The 21,798-nt window shown below is 29.8% G+C and overlaps 1 protein-coding gene across 1 annotated transcript; it reads left to right on the forward strand.

Annotated features, from left to right (window-relative positions):
• The first annotated feature begins 2,146 nt into the window (after window positions 1-2,146).
• LOC114423528 (NAD-dependent protein deacetylase SRT1-like) lies at window positions 2,147-13,493 on the forward strand. The gene is made up of 14 exons (XM_028390324.1): window positions 2,147-2,446; window positions 3,854-3,883; window positions 3,989-4,081; window positions 4,984-5,103; window positions 5,243-5,343; window positions 5,905-6,013; window positions 7,454-7,533; window positions 8,206-8,284; window positions 9,723-9,776; window positions 10,487-10,583; window positions 11,204-11,286; window positions 11,962-12,029; window positions 12,267-12,369; window positions 12,826-13,493. The coding sequence occupies exons 1-14, from the start codon at window positions 2,348-2,350 to the stop codon at window positions 13,126-13,128; spliced, it is 1,419 nt and encodes a 472-aa protein (XP_028246125.1). The 5' UTR covers window positions 2,147-2,347; the 3' UTR covers window positions 13,129-13,493.
• The last annotated feature ends 8,305 nt before the right edge of the window (window positions 13,494-21,798 follow it).

Raw genomic sequence — 21,798 nt, forward strand, 5'->3', positions numbered from 1 at the left:
AATGACTTTAGTTTTATTTAAAATTATCTTGTCCTATAAAAATTATATTTATAAAATAAAAGAAATTAACTGTAAAATTATTTTAACGATAACAAAATAAATAAAAAATACAAGTATTTAAAATAATAATTTTAAAATTTTCAAAAATTACTTCAGTTAATAAAATTTTATTTTAATGCTATTTTGAAAATAATAAACATATAATAGTATTTCTATAATAAAATAATTGTAATAATAATTCTATAATATGAAACGGATAATGATTTTTTTTAATAAAAAATACATATATGTTATAATGACATATTTTACGCTAGATGACTTGAAAAAAGAAATATATTACCGCATAAAAACATTGCAGACTTTTTAAAAATTTATTATAATAAAAAAAATAGTAAGAAGTTGGGATTCGAAGGCTGGAGTTTGCACATAAGCCAGCAAAAAGCTATAAAAATTTTGCTCAAGAGAGCTTATTTTTATGCTCCTTTTTTCATATCTTCTTTAATAAAATTAAGTTACCTTTATTTTAAAGAGCTTTTATGAATAGATATTTGGACTAATTTTTCCTTAAAAGAAAAAGAAAAACTCAAAAAAAGCTGGACCATACATACCCTAGTCCACAAATCAAAGGGCTGGCTGCGAGCCTAATTATAAAAAAAATAAAATTTTGAAAAAAAAAAGTAAAAATGTTCTGAAGTTGAAATGAAAAAATATTAAAAAATGATAAAAAAAAATAAAAAAATGTCTAAAATAATATTAAAAAAAGTAAAAGAAAATATGCATGGATTGATAAAATAGTAAAATCTAAAATAACTTTTTGACTATGTCATTCAAACATGAAATACAATATAAAAAAAGCTTAATATTAATATCTCTAACTTTTTTTGGGGATATCTCTAACTTCTTACCTAAAAAAATTATAAATATTCAAATACTAGAAGGAAGGTAAACATACATTAATCAAACATCAATTAGCAATTATCCAAATGCACAAATAAAATTATATAAAAATAAATCATATTTAAAAACGTAATTATTAGCTCGTGGACTAACTTGTTAATCTACATACTAAACACAAACAAATCAGGCTAAATAAGTTCACATTTAAATGGATCAATATTTTAGCTAATCCTAACCTATATCCACATCCTATCATAATCTTAAGTAAAATAATTTTATCTGTTACATAATAAGTATTATTCTAACTTTTTTTTTATAGTTCATAAAAAACGATAAATGAATGAGTGCAACAGTTTTACGAGATTAATCTTATTATTATTTTTTTGGAAACCAAGCGGTACAACAACAACTTCATTCAAGAAAATATTATAATGGTATGGAATAGCTATGGCCTGGTAGATGCCAGGGTTGTCATCTTAGTTTTTAATTTACCATCTTAAAAATGAATAAAACTTTAGGCTTGTTTATGAATTTCAACAGTTAAGAAAGAGCTTACTGATTTACGATCCACAGCTGGTTTTTAGTTTTTATTTATTTGATAAAAAATTTATTTGATTGTTGGATAAATAATTATTTTTAATAATTTTTAATATTTTTTGAAATTTTATTTAAAATAATATTTTTTAAATATTAAATTCTAACTTTTTATATTTTATTTTTATCTTTAAAATATTTATTCTATTTTTTTTATTTTTTTAAATACATTATTTATATTTTCACTTACTTCTTGCCGGTTTCTAGCTAAATTACTTGCTAATTTTTTTTTAACTTTTAACTAATTTTTTAACTTTTTATTAGTTTTTCACTTAGTTTTATCAACTACAAATCTTTAACTTTTTATATTTTATTATATTTTTTATTTAAAATATTTATTTAATTTTCTTATTACTTATTTAAATATCTCATTTATATTTTTATTTTTCAGTCACTTCAAAAATTAATTTTATTCAATACATTTTCTTTAAAAAATTAGTTTTTTTTAACTTTCAACTATTTTTTTCCGATTTTCCGTTAATCTTTTAAGTTAGTTTTATTATAGTCTAACATTTACTAAGAGATGTATGGAATAGTATTTAAGGTAAATGATTTTTATTTTAATAAACATCAAGAAAAAGATACTATTTTTAGAAAATGAGTTGTTGTAATTAAATGCTTGTGATATGTGCTTGTGCTTCATAAATCATAATGTTGCAGGGGATGATACAGTGTGTACGAGAGTACATTGGCCTGTTGGGGTCTCCTTAAAAGAAACAACTGTTTCTCTTTCTCTCTCTCCGTGTTTGAAGAACAAAGCACACTTCTTCTCAATTTCCTCTGAGAGAGAAAGAGAGAAAGTGAGGGACTTGGAGAGAATTTCTGTCATCACAGCACATTGAGTCACCAATCAACCATGTCTCTGGGGTATGCCGAGAAGCTTTCCTACATAGAAGATGTGGGCAACGTTGGAATGGTCGAATATTTCGACCCATCCCATGTTTTGCGAGAGAAAGTGGGTCCCTTGTCTCCATTCTCCTTCTAGAAGCTCCCATATCTTGTTCTTGTGCCCCTATTGCCTGTGATAAATTCTATGGATGATGTTGATCTCTCGTGTGCAGCTTTTGTGTCTGTTGGTTGCTTCTTGGAGAGGCCCTTCACTGCCATGAAATGATGCTTTGTGTTGTTTGTTGTTATGTGCTGCACGTTTGGTTGATAATGGCTTTAATTTAGTGGTTTTGGGGTGATTAGGATGAAATTTGGATGGAATTTGGTGGTGTTTTTGTGATCACATGCATGATTGTGAGTGTTTGTAATTCTGGATTAGGATGACGAATACTTTGGAATGAGGTTTTAAATTGGCGTCAAAGTTGTGGTTTTGTGGCGATCCTTGACATTGCAGGAAATCACGGGTAAATGCAACCGCAATTGTGGTTGTGGTGAGCCCAAAAACCTTGATGTTGCAGCCAAAATCGCGGTCCCAGACAGTTTTTTTAAACCATGGTTTGGATAGGTGACCTAGTATGAGGGTTTTGATTGAGTGATTAATGCTTTGAAACATTGAAATGTTGGCCAGGTAAGTGCTTAGGTATTTTTGGAATTGTGTTTCACCACAATGTGGGAAGGTTTTTTGATAGACAATTGGTTGATAAACTGAAGATGATTAATATTGGTGATGCTATTATCCGTATATGTTAGACATGACTTGTTGTCTTGCATAAAGTTGTTGTACTTGTATGTTCACTAATTACTTTTTTCAGTATGGTTTTCATCAGAAAAGGGAGGTTGTGTTTTGTTGTTTGGTAGCAATTACTCCCCTGTTAGGGTGCCATCTGGATTTGTTAGCCTAGGGGGTTGAAGTTGAATTGAAACTTTGTTCTTGATGATATTGCTGGGGGTTGTTCAAGTTTTTCATTTCTGTTTGCATCATTCCTTTTTGTATGGAATAGCTATGGCCTGGTAGATGCCAGGGTTGTCATCTTAGTTTTTAATTTACCATCTTAAAAATGAATAAAACTTTAGGCTTGTTTATGAATTTCAACAGTTAAGAAAGAGCTTACTGATTTACGATCCACAGGTAGCATGCATATATTTGTTTGTGCAAGTTGATATGTTTATTGGCATTGTCAGCTGTTGGTTGATCCAAACCTTTACAGTGTTAGACAGTTGAATGGTTATGTACCTTAGAGATACAATATATCTTTCCAGTTATGAACATGTGCTGATGATACCCTATGCAAGATTTTGGTACAAAGTAGAAGTCTGTCAGGCTTCAATTTCTTTTGAAAGAGTATCACCTAGTGAAAAGTTTCCTTCATTTCATTCTAAAGAGTATACATATGTGTAAAAAAAAGGGAATCATTATCTACCCTGAACCAAAATTAATGCTTCATATGCTAACATAACTTTTCTTTCCTGGCAGATAGATCAACTTGCTATCATGATAAAAAAGGTATTGGTTGCAGCTACTAACTTATGTTGATATTGGGGAGTTTCCTTTCTCTGCTTTAAGTTTTTATATAGTCAGTCTTAATTTGTTTTCTTTTTCTACTTGCAGAGTAAGCATCTAGTGGTGTTTACAGGTGCAGGAATTTCAACTTCTTGTGGTATACCTGATTTTCGAGGTCCCAAGGGAATTTGGACGCTTCAGGTGATGATTTTGAAGCTTGGAAATGCTTTTACTATAATCAAAATTAAAATTTTATTCCTTTAGGTGATTCATACGGTTGTGAATGTATGCTTGACTCAGCAATTTCTATTAGATTTAGAATGTAAATGCTAATGAGAACAGTGTTATTAATATTTTTGTAGTTTCAATATATATACTATGAATTTTTCTATATTTCTTAAATTCCAGATTATATATTCTCATATTATTGGCAGAGAAGTTGATTAACCAGTTTGAAGTATACATATTTTTTTTGTAGTGATGTGAACACAAGAATATAGTGCATCTGTTTTAGAATTCATTGCTTTTTTAATTTCAATACATAAACCATAGTATATTCTATCAATTTCAACTTGACTTGGTTCGAATAGTATTTCTCAGTCAAGGATATACTGTTGCCAAGTTTCTTGAAATTGAAATAAATGTTCAAGAAGGTATCCCATAATCAAGATAGGAACCTCCAATTTTTTGTTGGGAATTGGAATATGAGAAATTTTAACTTATGTGCCCATTATGCTTATGCTTGCTTAGATGAACATTCAAAGCAGTTAATATAAGTATTTATTGTTCTAGTTGCGATTGCACTTGATTTGTTGGCAACCCTAACAATTAACATGGGCAATATGTGTTCTATGGTGTCTAGTGAATTTGTTTTCCAACAAAAAGAAAGAAGCTGGTGTGTTTGAACTTTGAATATAGATTTTTCTACCAAAGTAAGAGGCAAAATATAATATAACTGATATAGTTGTGCCAAACTATAAAAAAGAAAGTCAGATACTATTATTATTTGTTAGTACTCATTCTTTTAGAAATCAAAATCTTTTTTTTGTTGTTTACGTACTTCATATGGGAATCTTCTTATCCGATTATCTTTATTGTTGCAGCGTGAAGGTAAAGCCCTGCCGGAAGCATCACTGCCATTTCATCGTGCAGCACCAAGCTTGACACACATGGCTCTGGTTGAATTAGAAAAGGCTGGTATTTTGAAGTTCGTCATCAGTCAGGTAGAGTTATTGCGTTTTTGTTCTATGTATATTCTCATTTTCTTTGGATATGTAAATATTTTAGCTTTTTGAAGTAATTTTGTGCAGGTAATAATTTGTTGAATTGTGGTTTAGCCATCTTTTTATTTTCTTATGATAGAATGTTGATGGTCTCCATCTTCGATCTGGAATACCAAGGGAGAAACTTGCTGAATTGCACGGGAATTCCTTCATGGAGACATGCCCTTCTTGTGGAGAAGAGTAAGATTTGATTGCTCATCACATCCTAGTTTTGCATAAGCTTCCTCTAAGTAGGATTTAATTAATCTAGCATATTCAATCAAATTTCTTCCATGAAGCTATGAATATTTATAATGCAGATGCTAGTAATTATCAGCAAAACAAAAACAACTACATTTCTTTCATCAATAAAGTTCTACCCTGTAGTTTCTATATTTTAATCGTTTGTTTCTTATTTCTTATACTATATTTGTAGATTCTGCTACAAACTTGGCCTGGTTTGTCTTTTTCTTGCATTAAGCCAATCATGTGGTGACTTTGGTTCATGTTTGTTTTAGTCATTTCTATTATGCCTTCTTTTCTTCAATATTTAGTTTTGCACACTAAAACTTCTACCTGTCAAGAATATCCATCTCACTCATGTTGTACAGATGCTACATAGCCACCTTTGGGTGACCTTTTATAAAAAAAAATTTGTCTACTTTTTGGTGTTTATGTAACACTATCACATTGTCATTTTTCAAAATATTATCCCTTAAAAAAAGAATTGTAATCTAATTGTGTAATTGAAACATCTTTGAGGTACTTTCGTGATTTTGAGGTAGAAACTATCGGTTTAAAGGAGACATCAAGGCGTTGTTCAGTTGCCAAATGTGGGACAAGACTTAAGGATACAGTCCTTGACTGGGAGGTACTACATTTTTCATTTGCTTGACAGTAATTTGGTTGAGTCTCAAAAATTATGATTCATTTTGGTTGCAAGTTGTGCCACATGGGTTTTGTTGTTTACTTTGGTATTGAAATAGAATTTCAAACCAATCCTATTACTGCAATAAAGTTTGATTGATATCTTTTCTTTACATGAATATTTGGCCAAAAAATCATCATTGCATAACTAATGTGCTTGTAAGAGATGCGAGTAGGTGTTGTTAGATGTTTATTTTGCCCTTGCTTCATCTATAGACAACTGAAGAGAATAATGGCTTCTATTTCTTTAAGATATTGAACCAGAGACAAAAGCTTTTCTGCTGTTTTTTGCTGAGACTAGATACAATTATGCCTCTCACCTTTGATCTTCCCTGAACTCAAAGATGAATAAAAATATTCATGGGTCGATTGTTGATCATGCCGATTGGAGGAATACGGACTTGTGGCTAAATGATCATTTTGATCCTTTATCTTATTTAAAAGGTTTAAAATGGATATTTATCTTTTAAAAAATTCACTTTGGTACCTTATCTTATTTAAAGATTCATAATGGTCCTTCAACTATTTGAATATATTCAACTTTGTCCTTCGAATAAGACTCACATAAAAGACCATTTTGAACCCTTTAAATAAGATGAGGTACCAAAGTGAACTTTTGAAAAGGTAAAAGACCAATTTGAACCTTTTAAATATGATAAAGGATCAAAACGAACTTTTTAAAAGATAAAAGACCAAACTAAACAAAAAAAAAAAAGATACAGGATCAAAATGGTCATTTAGCCTTGACTTGCTATTAGTTGGAATGTCTTTTAAAATTTCAATATAAACCAAAAGTGGTTTCTGTTTAAAACCAATCATGAAATTATCTGCCTTTTCTCCACTTTGCAAGTTGCTATGATTGTCCTTCTTTTAAGCTGCTTTAAAGTTTAAATTTGGATTCATGACATGGTGTTTTAGTATTGTGGCTTGATTTTAATCCGTTGGTGGTGGGTGGACGTTGTAAGAAATCATAACAGTGACTGGTAATTGCCAAAGGTTTGCAAACTTGCTTGAGGTTCTTTGTTTTCCTGCAACTAGCATACTGTTTTATTGGTCTCTCAGGAATGCTAGTCTTTCACCACCAGGCCTCAATTATATAATAATATATGATACAAGATTTATAAACTTCTAGACAAAAGGACACATACACAAGTCCCAGAGATGCTCGCTCAAAAATAGAAAAGATTTTATTCTGGGGTCTAGTTGAAGTTTTACATTGACCCTTATTGTCCTTAGCGTAGCTAACCATTAAGTGACACTGACTAGTTGTTGATGTTTGTGAAAATTATTGTGTCTGGGTGGATGATTATGGACATGTTGATAAACTTTTTTGACTGCATATCCGTGTTTCCCTTTAAATGAGTTTATGTCCTTGCATGTACAGGATGCATTGCCTTCAAAGGAGATGAATCCTGCTGAGAAGCATTGCAAACAGGCAGATATAGTGTTATGCCTGGGTACAAGGTAATAACTTTTTTCCTATCACTCCAACAATTTTATTTTAATTTTCTTTTTTCTTCTATAGTTTTTTTTTCAGTACTATGCTATTGTTATGTCTATTTCTCTCTCCTTACATTTTTGTCCACACTTGTAGGCGCTTAATTGCTTATTGTTAAATGGGTAAAAATAGAACAAGTCTATTTTTAAACAGACCTGATAAGCATTGGCTTAAGTTTTGTGGCAAAAGCTTTACTGCTCTAGTAATTCCTAAGTGTACTGAGAAACTGACTTCTTGCATTAGAGTGATAAGTGAAAGGGATCTTCAGGTTTTGCTTAATCTCTTCCAAAATGAACAGCCCGAGCTTGAACCCTCTTTAACATAGTTATATGTAGAATCACAGCAATTGTGGCATGTGTGGTTAAGTTCAATAGACAATAGGTATCTTATTACTTTGGAGGGCAATTTTACAGCATAATTAGAATTTACGGTGATGGATTTGTACGGTTTGTTTTATCATGGCCATATTATGCTAGCAATACATTTAACCAATTTGAAAAATAAATCTGTGGCCATATTTCATGTCTTTGAAGGGGATATCAATGAGTCGTGCATGATCAATTTTTTATATTTTTCGAAAATATTTTGCTTTGCTATATTTTTTTATTTGATATATCATGGCTAAAATCTCAATGCAGTTTACAAATAACTCCAGCATGCAACTTGCCTCTGAAAGCACTTCGTGGTGGGGGTAAAGTTGTTATTGTAAATCTCCAGGTATGTTTCTCCTTTTTAGTTTCTTAGCTAGCTTCTATACGTTAATTTAGTTTGACACCATCTCCTAACTTCTAAAATGAAGTTTTCTTTGCTGTTTTAAGAGGTAGAGACCTCTTATTTTCTACTCGTTTTTGTTTTTTTTGCTAACATGAAATTATAATAGTTAAGAAAAAATGTTAAAGTTGCTGTTTTTGCTTTGAGAGAACAATAATGCTATTGCTCCACTTACTAGATTAGCAATTGAAATCTATGTAAGTTTGTATTTAGTTCATTCTCTCTTATGGCCCAAAAAGGGGTCATTGGATCTCAAGGATCAGCTGTTTATATCAGTTGGCACGTGGCCTCAAGGTTTGGAGAGTTTACACTTGGAAGAATAAAGGGAGGAATGACAGAATGCTGAGTTGACAGAGAGAGAGAAATAAAGAAGAGGGTTGTTACTGATTTGTGGTTTACGGTAGTATATAGGTGGGAATGTGGGGTAATAGGGGTATCACATGGAAAACATTATGATAGTTCTGAATGGAGTGAAATAGCTCTCTGTAGTAGCTTGGCTCCGTGACAGTAGAAGAGTTCTTCCACTGTATTACTTTTATTAATTCTCAGACTTAATATGTACTCATTTCTTCTTGTTGCATTAATTTCTGTTGCATCCTGCTGTGCGTTTCTAGTTTGATCCTTATGATTTCCTCATTTGTCACTGCAATCATAGTTCTTGCTAGTACTATGTAACAAATCTTTGGCTTGACTGTTATGATCAGCTTATGCATGTTGTAAACATAATTGAGAGTGCCCCAATTTACTGGCAGTTTGACAAATCCAAAGTGGTCAAGATAAACCTTATTTTCTAAATGTGTGTATACTCTGTAAGTTAACTCTGTCTGTTAGAGTTAACTCCTGTTAGTTAGTACAGCTGTCAGTTACATTATATAATTTGTAAGTTAACTCTATTTGTTAGTTAGTTACAATAGATATTTAGAGATTGTTAGAGTTAGTTAGGGTTTGTCAGGGTCTTTGGCTATAAGTATTTGTTAGTGCTCAGAGATTCTATTGGCCAATTATATTTTCTATTATGATATCAAAATATCAGTTTATCAACATGCTATCATTGTTGAGAAAAACTTAAGTCTCATATCGGCTAGAGATAAGGCTAAAATAGAGTATATAAGTAGGAGGCAACCCTCACCCTATGAGCTAGCTTGGGGTTGAGTTAGGCCCAAACCCACATTCTAAGACAATAGAATGTCTTAAAATTCTGGGATGTTTATTGTTGTTAGAGCTATGATGCTATCAAAGTTTAACTATGTAATTATGTTATAAATCAACTCCTTTCTTGAACATGCTGTCTGGCTTCCAAGTTGCTGAGTTTTTTTTTTTTATCATACTTATATAATTGTTCATTATTGTTAACATCTAAACTATAAATGTTTGAACTCTACAGAAAACTCCAAAGGACAAAAAAGCCAGTTTAGTCATACATGGGTTTGTAGATAAGGTATTTGATCTGAATCCTTGATCATAGATGTTTTCTTTTTCATTGTTTTTGTGTTTTTTTCCCTGAGATTTCTGTATTAAAGTTTACACTGATGTTAATGTTGTGAAAAAGCACTGATAGATAGCCAATGGTAGAGACAAGTACATGTATTCAAGTTGTATGTATTATGACTTGTAGTGTCAAACACTCAACCTAGAATTTGATTCATTTAGAGTTGAAGAAAGTTGTTTTCTAACATTAAACACAAACAGCAGATACTTAGCAATAATTTATCCTTTAATTAAACTTCTATTGACATAACCTGTAACCTTTTTATATTAATACTGCAAAATTATTATCTAGTATGAATATGTTTGATGTTGGTGATTAGGGTAGACACCGGTGTGCACATTACTAGCATTCCATGAGAACAACATTAAAAATACAATCATGGAGCTTTTTTTTCCTAAAAAGAAAAAAGAAATTAAGCAATCATTCAGGTCTTTTTTCACCATGTTGATGAATTCCTTTGTGTTCCAGTTTGTTAATGTATATGGCATGCCAAAATATCAATCCTTATCTATTTTCTTTATTTAAAATTTTTCTTATGTTTTCATATCCTAAGATTTTCAGTTTGAGGTAGATAAGTGGCTTGGTTTTTAGTTGTCATTAGGAATAAATGCAGATATACTTTAATGCATTTTAACATGCTTTAATTCCAACTGGAGCAGGTAATTGCGGGTGTCATGGACCAGCTTAATATGCAGATTCATCCATTTGTCAGGATTGATCTTTTCCAGATTATTCTAGTGCAAGCTTTGAGCAACGGTAACCAATGTTTAATTGTAACTTTTTAGTTATATCTCAGCATGTTCTTGAATTCAAATGCATTCAATATGTTAATACATACTCACAATGCTACATACGTGTTCAAACTAATATGAACTTAATATTTGATTCTTCAATGCCATGTGCTGTTGCAAGCTGTGAAAATCATAACTTGTATTCATGGATCCACCTAAGACTCTTCATAAGTTTCAATTTATTTCATGTTATAACAGGAGGATATTTAAGTTGATAATACAATTTTCTAGCTTCAATGAGGAAGATTCTGTACTTTTTTTTATATCAATAGTTACCATCAGTTCTTCTAAACTAAAACCAACTGCCTCTCAGATTTCTTATTATGTCGAAATTACTGGACAAAGCTTCTTTTTTACATAATAGAATTAGTGTCTTCTTATTCCTGATATTTTCTGTCGACTCATTTTATCCTGTCTTCAGAAATTGGTTTCCTTGTTCATATTCTCATAATTCTTGGTTGAGGACTGCACACATTACACAACCAAGTACTAGGATACTGTAATGACTAGCTATTGCATGAGGCATTGATATATATGTGTGTGTGTGTGTGTGTGTCTTACACGGTCTGTTAACTTGCATTGCAGATGAAAGATATGTGAACTGGACTCTCCAGGTTGCAAGTGTTCATGGACAAAAAGCAGCATTGCCTTTCATCGAGTCTGTTGAGGTGAATTCATATGCTGAATCTCTTTCTGCTTGTATTCTTTTATATCCACATTTCTAGTTGGCCAGACTGACTTTTGAGGTGTATTAATGTTTTTTTAAAATAGTAACTCCATTCCTAGTTTGCTCATTGTGTTTTTTTGGAAATCTTGATGTTGGATCCCTTGCTCATATCATTACTTGTAGGTGAAACTTATGTTGAATGGGATAAAAATAACAATATATAGAATATGGATATCAGGATTATTTGGTATATGGAATAATATATTGGGAGTTTACTCCAATTTTTTAATTTCTTTATTGTCTTGGGGTTTCTTAAGAGATGTGATAAAATCATTCATGTGCCTTCACCCAACAACTTAAGTTTTGGGGAAAAATGGTTTTTGACATGGGGTTAGAGCCTCCAATGATCAAAGGGGTCTAAGTTTGATCCTTGCCACCACCGTTCTTTTAAATAAAAGATGAACTTCAAGACATGGTAAAAGTGGGCTAATGCAATGTCCACATTTAAAACCTAAAAGCTTCTTGAAGAGAGATGCTAAGATATATAACAAAATCATTCATGTACATTAATCCAAGAGCCTTCATGAAAGTTGGTTCTTGATAGGGTTATTATGTATTTGAAATTAATTAGGATTAAGCCTAGAATTTGACTAGTGTATCTGTCCTTGTGCTGCAGATCTCCTTCTTGGACAGGGAAGATTACAAAGCAGCCATTCTGGATAAGCAACCATTTCGGCTTAAAAGGTTTTCACACACTATGCAATGTGTTTCTTTGTGCCATTGATCCAATTTTTACTCAGTTTATTGGTCCTTGTGAACTAGACGAGATAAAACTGATTTTGAAGAATTGTGAAAATCTAGGTGAATTCTAGAATTTTGGAACAGAATCCTTCATTTCTTTGTGTTGCTTAATTGTAGATTCTCACAATAGATGTAATGGCTTGCACCTTCTTCCTTACATATGGTTGACTGATATCTCAGGAGAACAGCATATAACAAAGCATTTGAAATGGTTCTGAAACTCAACTTTAGCGATGGTTGTGGTTGCTCATCCCTTGAAATTGATGTCCCTGTTGATTTTAAGGTGAGATTTATTGTGCAACTTTTACCTATCTTCTCTTATGATGTCTTGCTTTCCATAATAGGTGAATTAAAAGTGACAATGCTAGTTCGGGAAACACCATTTTTATTTAAAAATCCCACTCTTTAGGAGGGATGGAGGTTGAATCAACATTATACATTTCTCGTTGTTTTCTTTATGTCTAATGCTATTTTTCGTTTGAGAAAATAGTGCATGCACAATGTAAAACAATTTTACAGTTTTTCAATTACAAACAACCATGTACGGCGAATTTGTTGACTTTTACAATAATTACCTTAACAGTCATATTAAATGTGATTTTTGATTGATTGACAGTGTAAAATGACAATGCACACTCATTAAACTCTTTTCTTTTATCCAAAAATGAAGGTTTTGCATTATGCTTAAAATTTGTCTGGGGCTCTAGCTAACACCATACCTGAAAATTTATCATTGCAGGTTTCAACTGACTGCTTTGACTTTGATAAGGACTACATATTCCAAAAGCTGAGAGACAAGGCGGTTCTGGAATCAAGATGTGGTCAGAATGCTGTTATTGAGAGAAAGGCCATCTTGACGCCTAGAAGTGATGTCACTACCTATGCCATTGTGACCAATGTTGTTCAGTACAGCAAAACATGTAAAGCAGCCCTTGATTCTCTTAGTAATGGTGATTTTAAAAAAAGAAAAGCTAGTGTGACTGGTACTGGATCATCTAGGAAGCGTTCAAAAGTGTCCTCCAAGTGTAAAAGAGAATGTTAGGGGTCATATCTAGGTTTTGTACGTATGATAACATCAAGCATTAGAAACTGACATAGAGACTGAGTGAATTTTGTTAGATGTTACACTCAGTCTCCCCTAAATGGTGTCCATGATACTAAAGGCTTTTGATACCGTAATTACTAATATAGTGGGTATTCTTGGTGTGGCTTTTGGAATGTTTCTTATTGAAAATTCCAGACAACTTGATGTTAATTATAGGTGTAGAACGAAATTTAGTTTGAAAAATCTGAGTATATGCAGAGCTCAACTGGTGTAAAAGTGTTTATTTTTTTGTCCTTTACCCGGTGAAGTGTTATTTTTATCTTGAATCTTTTCAAATTCTCAGAGCTCAACTTGGAATGTTATTTTTTTGTCCAATTGATCTTATTTGGAGTTTGAAATGCAAGTGCAAATTGCTGATTGCGGATATTAATTAGTCAAGTACTTGAAATTTGTGCTTAATGGTGAAATAATCATGTTCTAGCTATGTTTTAAATACTCTTTATGTACATTTTTTAGTACTTTCTCATTTATATCTTGTCTAAAAAAAAAGAGATCTAAATAAACAATAATAAAATGATGATCATGAAATATTTTACTTATAAAAGGTGCAAAATGCTTTAAATGGCAAGACATAACTACTAGGATCAATGTAATGGTGAGGGATTTGTGTAGTTTGCATAAGCAATTATTGTACTTTGTCATTTTGTCCCTTAATAAAGAAGAAAGGAAAAATCAACAAAAGTAAAAAATAAATAAATTGATGGGAAAAAAAGGAAATGTAGAATTTTTTGGTAAAATGGGAAACAAAAGTCTCATTTGTTTTTAATTAAAATTAACTTTTCACTTGGTGTATCCATAAAAATTTAATTCCCGAATGGACCATTATCTTTCCCCTACTTTTTTGTTATCAAGGATAAATGTTAGTTAATTTACAAGTTATCTTTGTATCATTGGTGAAGGATGATCGAATGAACTAACTTTTTGAAAAAGGTACTTGAAATATTTTTCAAACAATTACCTTATAATAAAAATAATAAATAAATATAATTAAAAGAAATATTATATTTTATCATTTTGTCCCATAATGAAGAGGAAAAGAAAATTCTAATGAAAATAAATTATCTCATAATAATAATAATTAAATACAATTAAAAAATATTATACTTTGTTGTTTTGTGACTTAATGAAGAAGAAAGAGAAAAGTCAATAAAACTATGGAAGCAAAAAGGGTATGGATTTGGAAAATACATAGGAGAAAAAGGAAATATAAAATAAGATGTTTGATTAGATGAAAAATTAAAATCTCATTGTAAAACAATTAAAATTAAATTTTCACAACATGCTTAAGATAATTCTTAACTAAAGCATCAAAATTTCACTAACTTTTTGGTTAATTGACAATAAAGGTTAGTTAACTTAGATGTTATCTTTCAACAATTGATGAAGGAATATCAAGTGACCTAACTATTCGAAATAATCATATGAATTAATTTTCAAACAATTACCTTGAAATAATATATATATATATATATATATATATATATATATATATATATATTATACTTTGTTATTTTGTCTGTTTATGAAGAAGGAAAAACAGTCAATGAGAATATTTGACACCTTACACTATTATGTCAAACTTATGGATTTTTCAAAGGTTAATTTAAACAAGTCAATGATCTTATAATTAATTTGATAATATCTTTTTGAAATTAATGATGTGTATAAAAAATGAATATTTATTGATTTTGACTCACCTTATCATTTTGACTTGGTCTTACACTAATTTTTCTTTATAAATATTTGTTCTTGAATTTTTTTTTCTAAGACTCACTTTCTCTCATTTTTTTGTTTTGGCCTTTCTCCTTAAGTTCCTGAGTTCACATCAAGAATAAATCTTGCTATCTAGTCTTACACTAATTTTTCTTTATAAATATTTGTTCTTGAATTTTTTTTTCTAAGACTCACTTTCTCTCACATTTTTTTGTTTTCGCCTTTCTCCTTGAGTTCCTGAGTTCACATCAAGAATAAATCTTGCTATCTAGTCTTACACTAATTTTTCTTTATAAATATTTATTCTTGAATTTTTTTTCTAAGACTCACTTTCTCTCACATTTTTTTTGTTTTCACATTTTTCCTTGAGTTCCTGAGTTCACATCAAGAATAAATCTTGTTATCTAGTTTTGTTTCCTCCCAATCATGTTGGGATTGTGCTTATCAAAAGTAAATATTTATTTTGGCTTAGTCTCACTTCATCATTTTCACTCGGTGCCACTATTTTTTCTTTATAAATATTTATTCTTGAAAACTTTTATAGGATACTCTCCCACATTTTTTTTGTTTTTGATTAATTTATTATATCTTGCTGAGAGTAATTAACTTCTTATAAAAAATGTTTTTTTTTATTTGGTCTCACCTTATCATTTTGACTTGGTCTCATACTATTTGTTCTTTATTCTTAACGTAATTTTCTTTTGCAAAAAAAAAACTATAAATATATATTCTTAAATAAGTGTTCTAAGACACACTATCTTCCACATTTTTTTGGTTTTCTCCTTTTTTTTCCGGAGTTCATATATAAAATAAATCATGCTTATTTAGTTTTGTTCTTCCAACCATGTTGGGATCATGCTTATCAAAATTAGATATGTTTTATTTTGACTTGGTCTCACACTATTTGTTCTTTATAAATATCTATTCTTAATTTTTTTTATGAATATCTATTCCTAAAAAGTGTTCTAAGACACTTTCTACCACATTTTTTTTGTTTTCTCTTTTTTTTTATGAGTTCCTGAGTTTATACTAAGAATAAATCTTGCTACCTAGTTTTGTTCCCCAGTGATGTTGGTATCATGCTTATCAAAAGTAGACATTTATTTTGACTTTGTCTAACTTTATTATTTTCACTTGGTCTCACTATTTTTTCTTTATAAATATACATTATGGAAAACTTTTCTAAGACTCATCACTCTCTCCCACATTTTTTTTGTTATTGCCTTTTCTATATGAGTTCTTGAGTTCATATCAAGAATAAATCTTTCTTTCTAGTTTTGTTCCCCAACTATGTTGGGATGTGCTTGTTATGCTTGAAAGACTTGAGCACTAAATGAATAAGTCCTTAAAGATGGCACTAACAGATGTTTCGAGCTAATTTTGTTTGCAATTATTTGAACAGTGAGTAGGAAACCAGTCATGGTTCATGATCATTCAAGTTTGTAGGCTCACAATTGATCGATATATCATGATTATGGACACCTATGACAATATTTTGTGTAGGAATAGTTTCCTCCAAAGTTGATGAATCCTTTTAAGAAGCATTGCAAACACATGCACATATATAGTGTGTTATGCTTGGGGGGCAAGGTAATGATTGTGACTTTTTTCCTTATCATTGTAGTAATTTTTTTTTTGCTTTATCTTTCAAGTCTATTTTTTTAGTGCTTTGTTATCCATATGTTTGTTTCTCTCTCCTTGTCTATTTGTCCACTCTTGTATGGCCAATATAGTCCTTATAAAGCTTGTGTTCTTCACCAGTTCAACCTAGATTTCTGAGAGTTGAGTTTGGCTATAAAGCCAAATTCTAAAATGATATTAAAGTCTATCGTAAATCTATCATTAGACTACCTACATTGTCATGCTCCATTCCCATAGCCCTAGGCATGAGAAAGTGTGTTAGAAAGTCACTAAGACATTGACTCTTAGAGGGTTGAGACACAACATTGACTAGAGACATGGATAATGTAGTCCTTATAAAGTTTTGATAGTCCTCAATCTTCACCTTACAAACAAGTTTTGTAAGATTGAATTAGGTCTTAAGCCCAAATTTTAAGACATTGGCTCAAGTTTGGTGGCAAATTTTTTTACTGCGATAATAATTCCTAAAGTGTAATCATAAACTAACTTCTTGAATTAGAGTGACAAGTGAAAGGGATCTACAAGTTTTGCTTAGTCTCTTCCAAAATGAATAGTCCCTTGAACTTAAACCATTTTTAACCTAATTAAATGTAAAACTCCAACAATTATGGTATTTGTGGTTAAATTCAATAGGTATTTTATTACTTAAAAGGGCAATTTTACTACATAATTAAAATTTATTGTGATGGATTTGTATGGTTTGTTTTATACCCACTAAATGGCCCATGTCTATTTATGTATAACAACTTTTATTTTATTCAGTTGAGTGTTTATTAGAACTCTATTTCACATGTTGATCATAGTGAAAAAAGAAACATTCATGCTTCATAGCCTTTGAAAACACACAACTAATTATTTTTTCTTCATTAAAGACCCTAAAAATAATTTGGATTTTTGTGGTTGAATTCTTGAAACTGACACTTGAATATATTAACTACCAAATTTATAGTAGGTGGAGAATTGATGAGAAGGATGTTGTATCCAAGTGCATAGTAATGAGATACACAAAATTTAGTTCACCTAAGAGTCACCTTTTAGGTTTTGATGATTAAAGTAATACATTTAATATTAAATTGGTTTTCTCCGCCAAATACTTTTTGAGTTTAATGTCTATATATTTATATTGATAGTATAAAACAATTTTACATTGTCATCAAATCACAAATCATTGTTTGAATTACTTTAAGATAATAATTTTAAAAGTTAACAAATTTGTCATAGATGATGAGTTGTAATTAAATGATTATGTAAAACTTTTTACATTGTCATTGCATACTCATTTTTTTTTGTTAAACTTATTGTTAAAGAAAACAAACTAGAGAACTTTTTCTTTTCTTGGGTTTTTAAGCTTATATCATAATTAGATACCATTTTATTAAAAATATTGTAATAGTTTCAGTTATAAATCTAAATATTTTCAGTATTTTTTTTAAAAAGTATATAATTAATTAATTATCTGATTTGGAGATTATTATTATCATTAAAAGTAAAACTTAATTGACATACCAAATTTTGATTTATTGTGGAGTAAGGGAATCCCTCCCCACATATATAATAGTAGAATGATTAAATTACTCTTTTCTTAAAATAATTTAAAAAAATCTTTATTTTTTTAATTAACCTATAATTTAAATGACTCAAATTCTTTCTTCAAAAATAGTAAAAGCTTTTCATCTTAGATACACATTTAATATAAAATTAACTTTAGGAATACATCTTCATATAAACATTTACAAATTTAGACAAAGCAAGATTTGCCACGTCAATTAATCTTTAATTTTAATAATACTAATCTACAAATTGGATAAGCAATTAATTGTTTACTTTTTTCAAAAATAAATTAATGAAATTATTTGGATTTATAAGTGAAATTATTACAATATTTTTAATAAATGTTACCTAATTAATAAAAGCTTAAATAAGTCAAGAAAAAAATGCTATAGTTTGTTTTCTTTAATGATAATTTAACCAAAAAAATGTTGGGGGAGAAAATAAATTTAACATTAAATGTATTACTTTAACCACCAAAACTTACAAGTTAGCTATTAAGAAAATCAAATTTTGTATATCTCAATACTATCATTTGGACTCTATCCTTCTCCTCCATTCTCCACCTAGTATAAATTCAGTGGTTGGACTTGGATATATTCAAGTGTCATATTCAAGAATTTAACCTCAAAATCTGAGTTATTTTTATAATCTTTAAGAAAGAGGTAGCTAGTTGTGTGTTTTCAAATGCTATGTAACATCAAGATTTCTTCTTTCACTATGATCAACTTGCAAAATCAAGTTCTGATAAGCACGCAACAAAATAAAACAAAAGTTCTTATACATACATACATATATATATATATATATATATATATATATATATATATATATATATATATATATATATGAGTTTTCTTTTGTATTGATATATCTTTAGAGACTTAGATACTCGGTCAATACCTCTATGTTGCTTTTGTCATTTTCAACCAAAATTCATATATTTATTTTAGAAAATACCTCATTGAGTTGACTTTCTACCATTGATAAGCATAATATATATATATATATATATATATAAAATTAAATATTGGATATATTAGAATAAATATGTGTGAATGTTCAATTTATATAAATTTTACATGCATAATCATCAAGATGTTATCATATGATTCAATGGTGTGAGTGTGTGTGGTGTATATATGTGTTTGTTTGTTAATGCACATTCACTTGTTTTTTAAAAGGATTATGTTAATAAGTTAGGCCTTTGAATTTCTTAAAGACACCTAAAATGTAACTTGTTAAAATATCTTTAGTAAAAAAACAAATCAATATACATAAACTGTAATAATTATTAAGACGTTTGGCATAAATTTTATAGTTTTAAAGTTTCTTTAAAGTTATAATTTAAAATAAAGGTTTATATATTTGTTTTTTTTCTTCTTCAAAATCATTTAAAAAAGAAAGAAAATTGTATTGTTTGGCAGTTTAACTCAAAGGAAAAATTTGATTCAATTTCAAGGAAAGTTAAAATTAAGATTTTGCTTTTGGGTTTGAGTTGTGCTAACCCTGATAGTGCTCAAAGGCCTTCCATGAGAAGAGTTTTGCAGATTCTTAATAATAATAATGAAGGAGTGGCTCTTGTGGTGCCTAATGAGAAACCTACACTTACTTTCTCCTCTGGCTTGCCTTTGAGTCTTGATGAGATTGTTTCTGATGCTGAGGAAGAGGTTAATTGTGGACAGGTTGTCTGTGAGATCAAAATTGATTGAAATTAGGAAGATTCTGCATTTTGTTGTTATTATTCATTTGATTCTTTTGTTCTTTCTCTCATGATGACATTTTTTCTGTTTGTAATGTGGCATATACTATGGAAATTCACTTCACTAACTGGAGTTCAAGCTACTACATTGAACTTCATGGCAACAATAATTATTCATGAACATTGAAAGCTTAGTATATACGGAAATCCACTTTGTTTCTGGTCATATATATTAGATTAGATGTTTCTCAAGTTTGCTTTGTGAAACAATTGTATTGTACATTACTTTGGAGTGAAATATATTCTCTTTAATTTTGAATAGAATGGTGTTGCAAATTTTTGAGTGAAATGGATTCTATAGGCACAAAGGAATCTGTTCAACAAAATAGTAGTATTTGTTATTCCTATGTTTTGGCTTCAGACTCTGACACCAAAGCACCGACACGTGTTGGCCTGTGTGCTGATTTGAATTGTTTTTTCTATTCTATGCATTAAGTACATAGCTTTAAATATTTTTTATGTAATAAATGATTTTTTTTACTTTAAATAAAATAAAAAAGGATCATTTGAATGTTTCAATCATCATCGACTGTTTTATATGCACAAGCATGGGTCCTTTAAGAAATTGCATAAAATATTAAATATTTCCTATTGAAGATTAATGCTAAGGCTCACAACGTATCTATATGTTAGGAAAATTTGGTGACTAGTTCAATCATAAGTTAATTTGCATTATTCGCAGCTTGACTAGGAGCCAGATGCGATTGACTTGTGTAACGGCTATATGAGGCAAACTCTGAAGTCTGAAACCCATTATGACCATTGACCAAGAAATAAATTAACGAAAAAAGATTGAGCTTTAAAGAAACTCCCAAAAAGAAAAATCTCGTGCCCATAAGAAAATAATTTAATTATTAAATAATTCTAGATTATATGAAGCAATTGCTACAAAAGCATTAACTTTAATGTACAAACGAAGTTGAATTTCTTGGCTTGGAATTGGAATTGTATCAATCAATCTATCTACATAATGAGATGAGGTGAACACGATTGATGGATGCCTTTAATTTAAAAAAGTATATATTTGTTATGGATATTGCTTACATAAATTCAAACATTTAACATGAGGAAAAAACAGAGCATGTGACATTGGAAAGCAAATAATGTAAAAAAGCATAACAAATGAAAACTTTGCAACGGTCATTAGACGACTCATCGAATCATTCGTATGGAAACAAATAGTAATGGACCCCTTGAGCAGTAGTACATGACCTCTCCACCTTCGTTGGGGAAAATGAACATTTCACAATTCACAGAGAGATTATTGTGTAAATTTAATATACCCGCTGTTGAGTTAACAAAGCATTGAAATGTCAATTTTATTCAAATGTTCTTATTATATGAATTTTTATATGATAATGTTTTATTTTTTAATTTATTTTTTTAAGGGAGTATTTTAAAATTTATTTAGTACATATAACACAACATTCTAAGAATATCACAATTATGTTTGCCATCAATTTACTCACATAGAGGATCAATAATGCCGTGAAACCCCTAATTAAATAAAGCTGCAAGGAGCTTGCCATTGCTATCTCGGATCCACCATAATCACGTTCACATTACTAAACTGCTAATGCCGTAGGTCTTCAAAGCATAAAGTAGAGCCAAAGCTACATTTACTTTATAGGGTAATTTAACTTTAAAAAAACATTTTTTATTTTCACTTTTAACGACAAAAATATTACCTTATTTCTATTTTATTTCTTATTTTAAAAAAATCTGTATAGAAAAAAGTAAAAAAAATAATCTATTTCCTCTTATATTTTCACCACCATACAAACTTTTAAAAATGGATAACATAATAAAAACAAGATGACATGTTTTATACTTAAAAAGGAAAAAATAAATGGAAATCTCTAATGTCAACCCGAAATCTCTAATATCTAGAGGTGTAGTCTAGAGCAATTTGACATTAGAGATTTCGGGAAGTAATGATCCAA

Source organism: Glycine soja, chromosome 8, assembly GCF_004193775.1.
Source record: "Glycine soja cultivar W05 chromosome 8, ASM419377v2, whole genome shotgun sequence".
NCBI classification, from domain to species: domain Eukaryota; kingdom Viridiplantae; phylum Streptophyta; class Magnoliopsida; order Fabales; family Fabaceae; genus Glycine; species Glycine soja.

What these genes read in the sequence shown, in the direction of transcription:
- LOC114423528 (XM_028390324.1), top strand. Translation starts at nt 2,348, where the DNA reads ATGTCTCTGGGGTATGCCGAGAAGCTTTCCTACATAGAAGATGTGGGC. An exon ending in TACATGGGTTTGTAGATAAG is followed by an intron (nt 9,777 to 10,486) that starts GTATTTGATCTG and finishes CAACTGGAGCAG; the next exon opens with GTAATTGCGGGTGTCATGGA. An exon ending in CTTTCATCGAGTCTGTTGAG is followed by an intron (nt 11,287 to 11,961) that starts GTGAATTCATAT and finishes CTTGTGCTGCAG; the next exon opens with ATCTCCTTCTTGGACAGGGA.